This window comes from Aedes aegypti, chromosome 2 (genome assembly GCF_002204515.2).
Source record: "Aedes aegypti strain LVP_AGWG chromosome 2, AaegL5.0 Primary Assembly, whole genome shotgun sequence".
NCBI classification, from domain to species: domain Eukaryota; kingdom Metazoa; phylum Arthropoda; class Insecta; order Diptera; family Culicidae; genus Aedes; species Aedes aegypti.
In genome coordinates, this window is record NC_035108.1 from 364416787 (window position 1) to 364430396 (window position 13610).

Here is a 13610-nt window from a genome sequence, read left to right on the forward strand (position 1 = left end):
TTCTCTCTTAAAATATTGGCCATAGTTGTTTCTTTTAATATTAGAATAGAAGCACCGGTTTTTGGCAATATTCGATTTACTCATTAAGCAACCCAACTCATATTTTAAAAATTAAGCGGAATAAAACATCTACATGTTTCAAATTTGAAGTTATATCCACCAATTTGTTTCAGTTACTCCTCTGTGCGCTGGTTCGAACATTTCCAAGTCCGATCGGCTTCGGTCACCAGCCGAGGGAGCCCAACGAACGCGAATGCAGTTGTGCAGCTCCCTCCTAACCCTGCCGGAATGCCGGGAAATTGGAATCGCGAAACGCAGAAAATTGGTTCGTTTCCATATTCTGCTATTACAACCCAACTGAAGCCGATCATGCTCTCAACTAATTGTTTCAAGAACAGCTACCGGTGTAAGCACTCGTGCCTCATGAACACATAAAACAAAGGAAAGCGCATATAACTTGGGTGATACCTAAGCCGAAGCGAACACTTCTCACTATGCGATAATTTTCAATGAATTTTAACGACATATATTATCAAAACATCCATTTTCCAGCGCATGGCATAAAGTCTATCGTGAAACGAATTATTCACGCCTGCCAAGAGTGTACTGGCCCTGTACGTATATTGCTATTGAAGTTGTTTTTTCCCTTTCGTTTTAACAATTAAGCCTTCAATCTATCATTAAACGGCTTGTGGTGGCGATTTTTGTTCACCCTGGGCCCGTTGCATGTTGTTCGTGCATCTTTTGTCGGCATGTCGTTATGCACGCAAACGAACAGGTGAGGTGGAGCACCTAGTTTCCCAGATTTCGGAAGAAAATCAACCCGTGCATCGATTGTTGTTCGAAGGGATACTGCTGAGCGCCGATGATGGTTGATGCACTTTTACAGAATGATTGACTGGCCAACTGATTGACTGGCTGATTGGCAAATTATGCATTACCTACTTTACGAAAGTTATTCCGTAAGCGAGAGTCAGTTGAAATGTAGATGTGTATTACCTTTTTGAGTTATTATTACATTAATTTCTTTTATCTAGTTGTTCTGTGTTAGGCTATACTTTCAAAAATTTTCTCAAAAAAAGGGTCTTCAAAACTGTTGCTAAACGTGGAATATTGAAAAAATGGTATTTCTTCGGAAAAAGTTCATCCTTCATAGAGTGAAATGGAAATCATTAAAAATTGCATCAAAATGAGTAATCAGTTCGTTAGTTTGGACAAATTGAAACAGCCTCTAGCCCAGTTTCTTTTTCTTTCGAATTTGCTGCATTTAGGCAGGAGGTCTTGAACTTCATTAGGGGAATCAAGGTTCCCTTCCAAATAGGAATGGAAGGAGACTGGAGTATCAGAAAGCCGGCTCAAGACGCATGTTTCCCGCCAATTAGGAAATTTGTGCCATATGGGGGAGTTTCTAGAAAGGATGGAGGACATTACTCTCCTGAGCCATTGTGTCAAATAACCTAAAGCATTCTCCATTAGAATTGACATATAGATAAATTTCCAATTTCTGAGTCATTATCGGTCAAATCCTAACCAATTTTTGTTACATCCTCAATTATTCTACATTTGGAATTTATACTTTCATATGTTGCCGAATGATGTTATCTAACGTCAAAAACTCAAAGCATTTCCTACCTTGTTTCCTTCATATGCCTGCAAATATTTTCGTTCCTATCAAGTTATCCTCACACAAAAAATCATTTATACTTCTTTTCCTTCTCTCACTCTACATTGCAGATAACCAAGTCATGATGCTTTGACAGCTCCTGCTGCGGATTGCCCTCTCCGGTCCTCCGGTTCCGCTGCCTACATCCTGCAGAGCCGCAACAGCATATGCCCTATCAGAAACATTGAACCGACACCGGAAAGCACTTCTTACTGACCGCTGCGCTCCTCGTTGGTAGTTGTGCACGTTATCAGCCCAAACGAGATTGCGGAGCCAGATCGTGATGCGGTGTGGACGACATCGGAAAGACGTTAACTTTGATTGATTTGGCCTATCCGTGTTTCGTTTTCCGTGGGTTGTTAGCCTTTCAATCAACAGGATAGTTAATGCGAAGCGTTGTCTGGATGACATCGCGAAACAATTGTATCTTTACCTACCGCTGCTCGGGAACATCAAACAGGGAAACATTGATTAAAATCATTCATTTTGATAAACAAATCGGTGCAATGCTCTGTGAAAGTTTGACATCGTGGTAAAAGCGGTGCAACCTTCAGAACATTCAATATAATAAGTTTCCAAGTTAACAATGCAGGTAGTTTTCAGAGTTGTTTTCCAGATTGAGAGTCTGGGATCCGTTTACGACAACGTGTCAATCTTTCCAAAAAGGATTTCATCTATGGTTCAATACTGAAATAGGATAATGAACGACATTTGAAACTGTAACTTGAATTTCAATTGTCCGATTTACTTCCATTTAAAAGAAGAGAGTTCTTACAAGGGCCTTAGAAGTGCACAAGCATTCTTATACCCTATATTTTCTTACAGCTAATAACGTGCATATAGCAGTTGTTACTTAATCGTATTCGAAACCTGGATCTAAACTCATAAGAGATCCTAACTTTTTAGTTTCTCCTAATGATCGACTTGATGTGGCATGTGAGGGAGTTGCAATCATCATTCATAGGCGTACAGAACATCAACTGTTTTCGACATTTGAAACTAAAGTTTTTGAAGCTTTAGGTATTTTTGTTGAAACACAGCTTGATAAATATACTTTTATGGCTGCCTATTTGCCTTTTCAATGCTCTGGACAGCAAGTTAATTTGCTCCAAACTGACTTGCGAAAATTGATTCGCAATAAGTCAATTTTTTTGTCATTGGTGACTTTGATGCCAACCATCGGTCGTGGAATAATTCACAAAGTACCGTTTTGACTCATATTCCGAACACTTAAGGCCAACAGTGACTTCAAATGCATCTGATGGGCATAAGTTAGCTGATATTTAGGTAAATTTTAATTTCCTCGCAAAGCCTAACTGTTAGCTGGTGAGTGTACCAATAATAATGTTGATTCAATTAGTTTTAGTATTGTTTTTACGTAAAAGTATGGAACAACATTTTGATTCAAATGCCGAACACTGTGTTGATTCTGTCTCATATTCCGAACACCTTGATTCAAATTGCGAACAGCACGAATAATCCGTATTCAAATGAATAATTTCGCAAATAAATTTCCCAAGTAACAATTTCAGTGCTTTTTGATCTTAGATGTTTTTTATGGAGGTTTTATTAGAGATGTATTCATTCCTAACAGATTTAATAAAGCATTGCAAAGTGCCAAACGTTCTTTTCGGTAAAACCCACTTTAAAATGCTTTGTAGATATCTACAAGAGCTACCGTTAAAACTTATTTGCTGGCCACATTTGTTGATAATAAATTGTATTTTGAAGGAGTTGTGTAGTGTCTATTAAAACCTAAATATAAAACCTCATCTTGCTTGTCTTGTCAAGGCATGGGTAAAACTTCTAAGACTACACTAAGTCATGTTAAAGCCTTCTTAAAACTCAACTGTCTGATGGATGTTATTGGAATGCAGTCTGCGTGTGGTTATCAATATCATTATGTTGATAATGATAATCATGTAGTGAAATAAGGATTAATCAAAACGCAAACATAGATATGACATATATTCCTCTCGAAGAATTAACAGACTACCGTATAAAGCATATTTTTCCCATGCTTGCCTGAACTTCCCGTTCTAGTGGGACAACTATGCTGCACACAACAGCTGAGCTACACGAAAAAAGCTTTCATTTTTCAGGCACTTACCGTTTTCTGCATCAGTACAGCCGATCAAGCACGGCGGGCTTCATTATAACAATCCAGATGCATAACGGCACAAATTTAATAAAATGAATTGCATCACAAAACTGAATCTTCCGATTTGTTTACCTTTTTGACAGCACTAGCTTTCCTGAGTGCATTGAGTTTAAGTCAAGGCTCTTAAAAAACCTATTTGTCTTAGTGCAGAACAAATATTCTGATTTAGGAATATTTTAGCCAGTGAGGGTTTTGCGCACGGGTTCTTAAGATCAAAAGTGTTTATGAATGATTATATTGATTCTGAACAATCACCAATTGATCTTAAACTATCCCAGACAAGACCAGCAAGATTTAACTGGATGGAATTCATTTTTATTGTCGCCGTTTCGGATTGATAATTGACAATATGCGTGGAAAATTTCAATTTACGATTGAGATGAGCATGAAATCATTCTGAAAATGGCATGGATTAAAATATTAGATAGCCAATAATGATGTCGTAACTGTGGCGCGTTGCTGTAAATCGAAAATTTTTATTTCATTCCACCAGTAAATTTTTATTGGCAGGAATTTCACGCGATCGTAAGGAAATTTTCTGCCATGCAAAAAATGATTATTTTAATTGATTATTATGAGTCGGCAGACATCATGACGGTTTCAATATCAAAAAAGGTTATGGTTTATAAACAACTTATCGGTTGATGTTTGTTCAATCATAAGCTCTTAACATTGGTTTTATTCCGTGTATTAGGATATCTTAAAAGATTTAATACCGCTAGTTGAGCTCAATGAGTCTATACAATAGCTCTTATGAATGTTTTATAGCATACTACAAGGGTAAATGTATTCATACGATACAAAACTAAGAAGTTTAGAAACAGTTTTAAGGTATAGTCTTAACAACCTCCTGTAGTGTGGGCCTTTTCGGGCTTAACGGAGTTTTATCAAAGGTTTATTAAGGTTATTAAGACTAATAAGTGCTAAAATGAGTTTTAACGATATGGTGGTAACAACAGCTTGTAGTAAATGAAAAAACTAAAAATGTTACTTGGGTTATCTGAGCTAGTTCTACTGATCTCAAGCTAGTGAATCATCACTACTCCCGCAGTAAAAATTATATTGGAGACGATGAAATTGAATTGCAATTGACTGCCATATCCTTGTTATTTGGTGACATATTTCAGCGAAACATTTCAACCAAATCGCCATACAAAAACTGAGTGTTCGGAATATGAGTCTGTTCGGAATTTGAGACAAAACGGTAATTCCAACGGCAGAATTTTGTTTTATGAGCGCTCTTCAGGATATTTCTAAATTCAACACCCTGATAGCCCTTCATGTTTTTCCTCTTCTAGAAACCCATCTACGATTGATTTGGTCTCAATCGACTCTTGTCCTAAATAATAGCAAACAAACTCATGAATATCTCTTCTGCTATCCATCGGATTGAATTTCTCTCTTCAGCAAATTTCTTTATTATGGTTTAATGAATGAGTTTCTACTATGGGATAATAAGTTTGTACTTACATTCCAGTACTAGCGTGCTTGCATCATGTCTCAAAATTTCTCCATAGTAATTTCCATATAAACCTACATTGTCTTTGGGCCACCTTTAAATCAGGATGGTAAGGAACATATGGGAGATTGGATTCTCAAACATTTCTAAATTTTGAACCGCCCTTATGTTCACCGATTCCTCGAGTAATTACTGCAGGGTTTTATTCATGAGACTTCATAGGGGAATTTTCCAGGTTCCCATTTAAAGCTTAATTCAGTTGTATTATCTTTATTTAGTTTATTTTGAGTTTCCACCAGGAAATGCTATAAGCTAGCGCAATGTTTGCAGTTATGCGTTTATCACTGTAAAAACTATCCAGGATTCGAGGTTTCTCAAGGATTCCTTAAGAAAAAATCTTTAGGATATCACCCAATGTTTTTCTTCTTTTTCTTTCTGACATTACGTTTCCAGAAGCAAAACACTCTTAAAAAGGCGTTCAAAACATTATACATAACCCATGTGAGATATACAGTAGACAATTTTTGTGGAGATCTGGAATTGATTCCAAGCTTCCACTAGCTGACCTTACCGTTTGTGAAAATCGTTTTACCAAAAAACATTATTTCATTCAATCAATTCAATCAGCAAAATTGAAAGCAAGACAATTCCAATTTTGAGAATATTTATAGGATAAACCATGGAACTAAGCGACGTTTAGTTTTTAACAAAACTCATCAAAAAAGGAAAACCAAGAAAATATGTTGGCTTAAAATACACAAAATACAAATACAAAATATGTTGGCTTAAAATACACAGTGTTACACTTTCTACTGCTGCGTGTTTTTACAATAAGTTCCATTTTTTTTCTGTATTACTTGCAGGATGAAAACAAAAAAATAATCCAAGTGTTAGTGATTGAAACAAAAACAATTTCCTACCCGCCATGCATTGAAACTGTGATAACCAGCGTACGCAAATTGGCCTTGTCGCATGTGTCGGGGCGCTTCTTGGTGATTAGTGCGAGCCCGTGCTTGGGCAAAAGTCTTGTTATGTAGGCTGCCAGTGGAACTGCCATACGCCAGTGCAATCTAACAGGAAATTTTGATGATCCACAAAGTGAAGTGACCGACCGACGAGCAGAAGATTGCCGCCTCGGGTGTGTGAGTTTTTTTGCATCCCGGGATTCGGATTCCGACCATGTCGGAGCATGAGAACAAATATCAGGTGTATATCTATCTGAAGGAATGCTTCATCGACGTCCCGGCTCGGGAGGGCGATACCTGCGAGGATCTGTGCACCAGTCTCTGCCAGCGGTACGGCATTGGTCCGTTGGTGCAGCTGCTGTTGGGCCTTCGAATACACGACGAACCATGGTTCCTGGCACCGAGTGCCCGGCCACAAGCCGGCAAAAAGTACGACTTTCGCGTACGGTTCAAGGTGAGTAGCGTCCATATACAGTGACGGGCAAAACTTTAAGATCTCCTCACTCATATTTTCCATAATCGCTTAACTAATTCAATTTATAATTTGTATGTATCATTTCATTTTACTACATGCAATGTGACCAAAACATAAGACCACATAAATCATGTTTTACCAAAAACTACATCCATCTCAAGTACATTCACGATTTGTTGAAGAATATCTTTTATCTACTAACAGTAAACTGCAGTTTTTCAAGTAAATATGAAATAATAAAGTTACGTATCATCAGAGTAGTGTTTCGTCCATTGATCGCAACGGTTGCTCCTGCAGGTGCGAGATTGAGCTTACGATTTGTGCACATTGAGAGCGGTGAGCTAATTCCAAGCCCCATTAATTGAATCTTTGAACCAAAATTGTACAAATAGAGGGTTGAAAACATTTGATTCATTGAAAAATAGAAGTCGCTGATTACAAAATGTTCCTTATAAATCCTATCTTATAAAAGTTTTTTTTTATCATTTTCTATCTCATCGATTTTGCTAAATAAATAGAATTTCAATATAGAACTCTAAACGGTTTCTTGAAAAACTCCTGGTCTCATGTTTTGTCGCACATTTTTCAAGTTCTTAATGTTCATACGTTCCTGTTAATTACGTTTGCTACAGTTATATTCTGAAAATGCGTTGCTCGTAGAACTAAATTGTAGAATGAAATGATAAATTTTGAAATCACAATAGCAATATGCTAGTAATACAGAAATCCATTGAATTTTTTGTTGTTGTTATGGGGTGGCCTTAAAGCAGTGATCAGCAGTAATTCAGTTTCATGTTTTTGATAACTTTGGGAGTAAATAGCTTTCCAAAGAAAAAAAATTGCAGAACTCATCGGACTTAAGAGATACAGTCATCAAGTGTGGCCCGCGGGCCGCACTTTGGTGGCCACGGCCTTAAAGTTTCGTCCGTAACTGTACTTTCTCTGTTTTTTTTTGTCATATAGTCATGGGTGGGGTTGTGCGGAAGATCAGAAGCATCGGGATACGGGTGTCGTGTGCTCAATGCATTCGATTGTGCTGCGGTAAGCGTTTGTCGATACTCACTACTCGGTCATCGTTGCTTGCTGCAGAGAGTTGGTAGGCCGTTTAATCGCGTGCTTTCCGCACAACCCTCCATTTATCGTCGGGATGGATGTGGGTAATTTTGGGTTGATGGCGGCATTTGCTTTCGATTACAAAAATGCGCAGTTTGTGCTGCCGGTAAATTATGCGTAATTGCGTTGCAGTTCACGCGGGAGTAATTATGCAGTTATGCCGTTGAAAGTACAATTAACAGCTTCAATTGAACTGATGCAGGTGATTCCATTCTTCTTACTGAACGTAGAGTAGTGTATGGGTCATACCAACGCCAGATTCTAAGCTAAGAATCCCTATGAACACTTCCATAGTTATGAACTTCTTTGCATGTCTAAATGGGAGAAAACTACAAGCAGACCCCTGACAAGATAACTCCGCGAGTGTGGGTTTTTTGCATCACTGAGGATCCACTAAAACCAGCACATGTTCTTTATTTGGTGTACAGAATTCACAGACTTTACCCATGGCCTCAGACTTTTTTCTCCCGGAACCATCTTACGATATTACTTCGGGGAAGGACCAGGGCATGTAGCACTTGAGCAAAACTAGCTTCGACAAACCATTTTTTCTAGCCGTTTAAAGCATTATTACAGTGGACCAGCCTCGACAGGGATAATCCTCTGCACACCATAGGCTGCAATTCCAGCATAATCTGAGTGACAGCCGTAGTTACTGCATTTCAGCACTCGGCACCCACACACATTATCTGGATTATATTGAATGGGACCTTCGCATGTAACGAGCATGCGATCTCTCACAACTATAAATCGCGGACAATCGAACACGACATGCTCCGCTTGTTTCTCCACACCAGCACAATTGTGCGCGCTGGAAATTCTGAGTGCCCGAACCTATGCAGGTCCAGGTATTTACTATAACAACCATGTCCTGGCAGAAACTGCGTCAGGTGGAAGTTCACTTCCTTATACTTTCTTTTATAGCAATTTGGCATTAGCCAATGGGTCCATCTACCTATCTCTAGCGGAGTGCTCCCATTCCTGCTACCAACTTCTGAGCGTTGCCGCTTTACACGCGTTGCGGACTCCTCTGGTACCTCTTTGGTTGAAGCATTGAACATCTTTCTTGATGATGAACCCGATGGGCGTCATCACGGTTATGATGCATACGACCTCTTTAGAAACCGTTTGGTATGCACTTGGTACTCTTACTTAAGCACATGATCCTGTACGTGCCTTCCAACTGCTTTAGGTTTCTGTTAGTTCCGAGCGTTTTTAACCAGGTTGGTCCTCCATACCTAAGTATGGATAGCGCCACGCCTGCCAAGAGCTTACGTTTGTTGGTAATTACAACAGAACTGTTAGACATTATCGCACTTTCAAGGATGCCAGTGAAGCTGAGCTTGTCATCGATTACTACCCCAAGATGTTTAACCCGTATAGGCCTGAGTGAAAGCAAAAATTCTAAAACCCTCATCGCTCAACGAGTTCTTAATGGATTCAAATGATTTTTTCTCAGTATACTGGCCCACATATATAGTTTCTAGAAGTGGACAGAGGAACATGGAAATATTCCTGTGGCCGGAGTTATTCCGGTGGGTCACTGAGTCAGGTCGAGTGAAAAGGGAACTGTGCGTTTGTGCCTCTAGAGATAGGCAAATTTTATGGCACAAATTATTTTCGGAATCAGTTATAATGTAGTCACTATATGACGGAATTTCAAGAAAACTGCATCAGTGTAAACCTTTTGAGAAACGATTGAATTCGATAACTATGAATTTTGCATTTGATTGGTCCTATAAATGACCATTTTCGGGTCCCGGTACGCCTCAATCTTACAGTAAAGTTGCCAATTTGTATCTGAACATCTATGCCATGCTTAATGGAACGCAATTTAGTGCACAATAATGTTTGAATTCTATTTTTCATGAATTTAAACGGTTTAGTATCAAACAAATCTATAGCCGGTTCTTCCGGACATTACGTCCGAATGGCCACATCCGGTATATTTTAAACGGTACAAAGCTCTTCATTTATAATGTTGAATAACAGATCTCAACGATTAATGCACATTAAAATGATTGTCATTGCAAATAAATAGCGATAACTTGGCATGTCCTAAAAAACAGCCGACCTGACCCAGTGACCCACCGGAATAACTCCGGCCACATGAATATTTCCGAGTTTCTCTGGCCACTTCTAGAAACTAGATATGTGGGCCAATGAACTGACAAAAAATCATTTGAATCCGTTAAGAATTCGCTGAGCGGTGAGGGTTTTAGTATTTTTGCTTTCACTCAGGCCTATACGGGTTAAGGGGTTATATGGCGCAATCACCTACCGCGCTTTGCTCAAACTTGCGGTCCATCACCATCTCAGTCTTGTGAAGGGCCAGTCCCAGTTTCCTATTCCTTATCTCCATTTTCCAACTATGGAGATAGTGTGTCGCGAATTTAAGAATGTTGCAGAACAGTGTAACCCCGAAAATTCGCGACAGAGTGCACAGCTGTCAACTTTACCTCCTTTATCGATTCTAGGTGTGTGCAAATATGGTTGTTGCATAAAAGACTTTGTTTGCATTATACCGGCAAACGATTGCCGTCCGAGCAGGCTGTCGCTCGTCGCGCCTAAAAAAGGAAAAACATCCTCTGTTTGCATTATATCGGTCGAATGCTAAAATTTGCTGTTTACATGACACCGAACCGATGTTAAGCACATCCTTCAGAAATCGAAGGCTTTGGCGGCCTTTTTCCGCAGCTCAGTTCCTCTTTCCTCAATGCGGCTTATCCGCATGCAGTTTTGCACTGTTTACTGACATGGCCGCATTTAAAAAGTTTGTAAATTTCAACTCTAATTCGACCTTCTATGATCTTGGATGGTGAATGGCCGTAGACCGGGTATTCTACTCTTGGTTGAAATAAAACTTCTGATCTTGACAAGAGACAAACTTGAAATCACGGTATAAAGAAGCAAGGTATTAGATTCCGAAAAATGACATTTGGTGGTGACGTCATTAATATCGCAAACCCGAACGAGTGAAAAAGAAAGCAAGGCCTGCTCTCTTTTACTATCCTTTGAGTCTCATGCTTGACGATAGGAATGACGACACATGTTTTGATTGAAAATCGTTGTTTACACTTAGGAATAACCTACCTTGTTTTGTATACCGTGCTTGGAATGCATTTTATTTAAAAATCAACTAATTTATGTTTGCAATGATTAATAGTCGCCTACTAGATCTCATCGCCAACACTCCTCCTCGACGGAAGAATCATAGCTGCGACAAGGAATCTTGACTGCTTGACACGAGGAAGTGGCTTCGTCATCATGTCTGCAATCATTTCGTTTGTTGGAAGATATTGTGGACTGATGATTCCCTGTTGCTTCAACTGACGAGCGTAGTGAAATCTCGTGTCCACGTGTTTTGATCGGCGTTCACCGGAATTAGATTCCAATTGCTTGATTGCGCTCTGGTTATCTTCGTGGATAATGACTGGCAGTTGAGTCTTGATGTCCAGATCGTCGAATAGCCGTAAAACCCAGGATCAAGATTTATTGAAGAGAGGTTCAGCGATCTAAGCAGTCAGTGGGTGCGAAGTGAGGTCAGATGCAGAGGAAGTGGAAGTGACAGCTGGCGAGCTAGTTGGCTGGCGGGTTTGTGTACTTTGTTCTTCAATCTACCGTTTCTATGGAATTGTTAGGGATTGTTTACTGCTAGTAACAGCAGTCGAGTGAAAATTTTCTCGCGCCTCCATGAGCCTTCTTGCCGCAGATTGAACTTCAACCAAAACAAAGTCGCCAGCTGTCACTTGTTGTTTCAAAATGGCGGAATGAAGAATCTGGCAGATTGGATTACCTCCCTTCTAGATAGCTTGCCCAGGATAATTCATTGCAGCTTTCCGTGATTACAACGTACTCGGCTTCTGAACTGCTCAAGGTCACGCATTCCTGCTTCCTGGAGCACCACCCAATCACACCAACTGCGTATCGGATCAAATAACCAGTGGTCGATTTGAGATCCTTGGTGTCACCTGCCCAGTCGGCACAAATACTTCCAGTTGCGTGGAATCCGCACCCAGGACCAGTTCGTGGTCGACAGTAACTTTGAGGTATCGCAGGATGCGTTTAGCTTCCACCAGTCAGCCTTGGAGGGACAGCTAGTTTTTCTGCGAAGAATTGAAACTGCTGCTACAACATCCGGGCGAGTGTACATGCCACGTACAACAACCCTCCGATTAAGCTGGCATATTGGTGGTTATTGGGCGCTCCTCCTTTGGATGTAGGTGGCCTGGATCCAATGGAAAGTGTTACACTAAAAGTGGAAAGATTTATTATTCAATGTTCGGTTTTTGAATCAATTTTTGTTAGAGTGCAAAACAGAATCAAATGTTTTATTTTTCTCTGTGTGCTACCAGCGCAGACGACAGGAGATGTAGAAAGAGAGGGTTTGTGTAGATTTGGCGCGATGCGAACGGAAGTAGGAAGGAGAAAGGAAAGAAGGAAATCATAAAAGTAGAAAATTTCGTCGAGTTAAGACGTGTTTGTTTTCGTTAAATAAAATTCTTAAAATACAGTCCACTTGCTTTTCGTCCCTGAACTATCCGAAGAACATTTTGGTCCGATCGTGCCGGATGTCGGATTAGTGGATGGAAGCAGATTAGATTCTCGATTCGTGCGCGGAACGAGAAAGAATCGACGCGAGTTTCGGCGGTTGCGACGGTCGAATCGCGAAGTGAATCCGATTGCATGCGTTGCATCGGATAGTGATTTCCGATAAACGTGGTCGGAAATTGAATTCTGTTCCCGATTGAGTGGTCGAAGAAAGCTCCCGGTTACTTGCGCGTTCCGGAAGTGTGAGCTGCTAATCGGACGGCAGAATAGAACTTTGAAAAGTGGAGGTCAAGCTTCAACGAAGAAGAAGAGCGTGAAAATTGTGCGGTAGTGAGAAGAAGAACTAAAAGAACTATTCGCATGTAATGTTTTTGCGTTCTGGTAAAGTGAAGAAAGTGTTGTTTCCGTCGACGCCATTTTCAACCCCGACCGGTGAATTCAGTGTGCTTCGTAGTGTGCGTGAGCAGAAGGAGGAAGCTGAACAGCGGCAGAAAGAGAAGGAAATGGCGGAAAGTGTTGTTGCGTTGGAGCAGTGTTGCCACGCTGCAAGGTCGAAAGTGGTGCGAATAAAGTCGGCCATTTTGAATGCAGAACAGGATCCTGAAAAGTTCACGCATCATGGCTTGAAGCTGTATCTGAAGACGGTCGATTCTTCTTATGAGGAATACAACAATTTTCAGAATCGTATTTACCTCACCGATCCACAGAGGAGAGAAGAATTCGAGCCAAAATTCGTCGAATTTGAAGAGCTGTACGAGTTCGTTCGAATTTCCCTCTGTGAGATGATACAGCACTACGAAGACATCGAGAAGGCCATTGCGAACGAGGCAGCGTTGGAGCGAGAGAAACAGCTGCTGGCTGTGAAGTTTCAAGGTAATGCTGTGGCAATCAGTGATCGTGCTGGATCCAGTGGCGTACCGGAAAGTGTCGTGCCGTATAGAATGCCACCATCGTTGTTGTTGCAGCAAACACCATTGCCAACATTCGATGGCAAATACGAGCACTGGCACAAGTTCAAGGCGAGATTTTGCGATATTGTCGATCGGTGCACCCAGGATTCCCCGGCGACGAAACTCCATTATTTGGATAAGGCGTTGGTCGGAGATGCGAAGGGGGCAATCGATGAGCAGACCCTCAACGATAACAACTACGACGGTGCATGGAGAATTCTGGTCGAACGTTACGAGAACCTCTCGATGGTGATTCATGGCCACGTGACAAGG

At 40.5% G+C, this 13610-nt stretch overlaps 1 protein-coding gene across 1 annotated transcript in view; it reads left to right on the top strand.

Annotated features, from left to right (window-relative positions):
- The window catches only part of LOC5576502 (tyrosine-protein kinase hopscotch), a 69909-nt gene that overhangs the window by 26576 nt on the left and 29723 nt on the right, over window positions 1–13610 (top strand). Inside the window, exon 2 of the mRNA XM_001662644.3 lies at window positions 6147–6702. Coding sequence (XP_001662694.2) covers window positions 6463–6702 — 240 coding nt within the window. The 5' untranslated portion in view covers window positions 6147–6462. The remainder of the gene's footprint in view (window positions 1–6146; window positions 6703–13610) is intronic.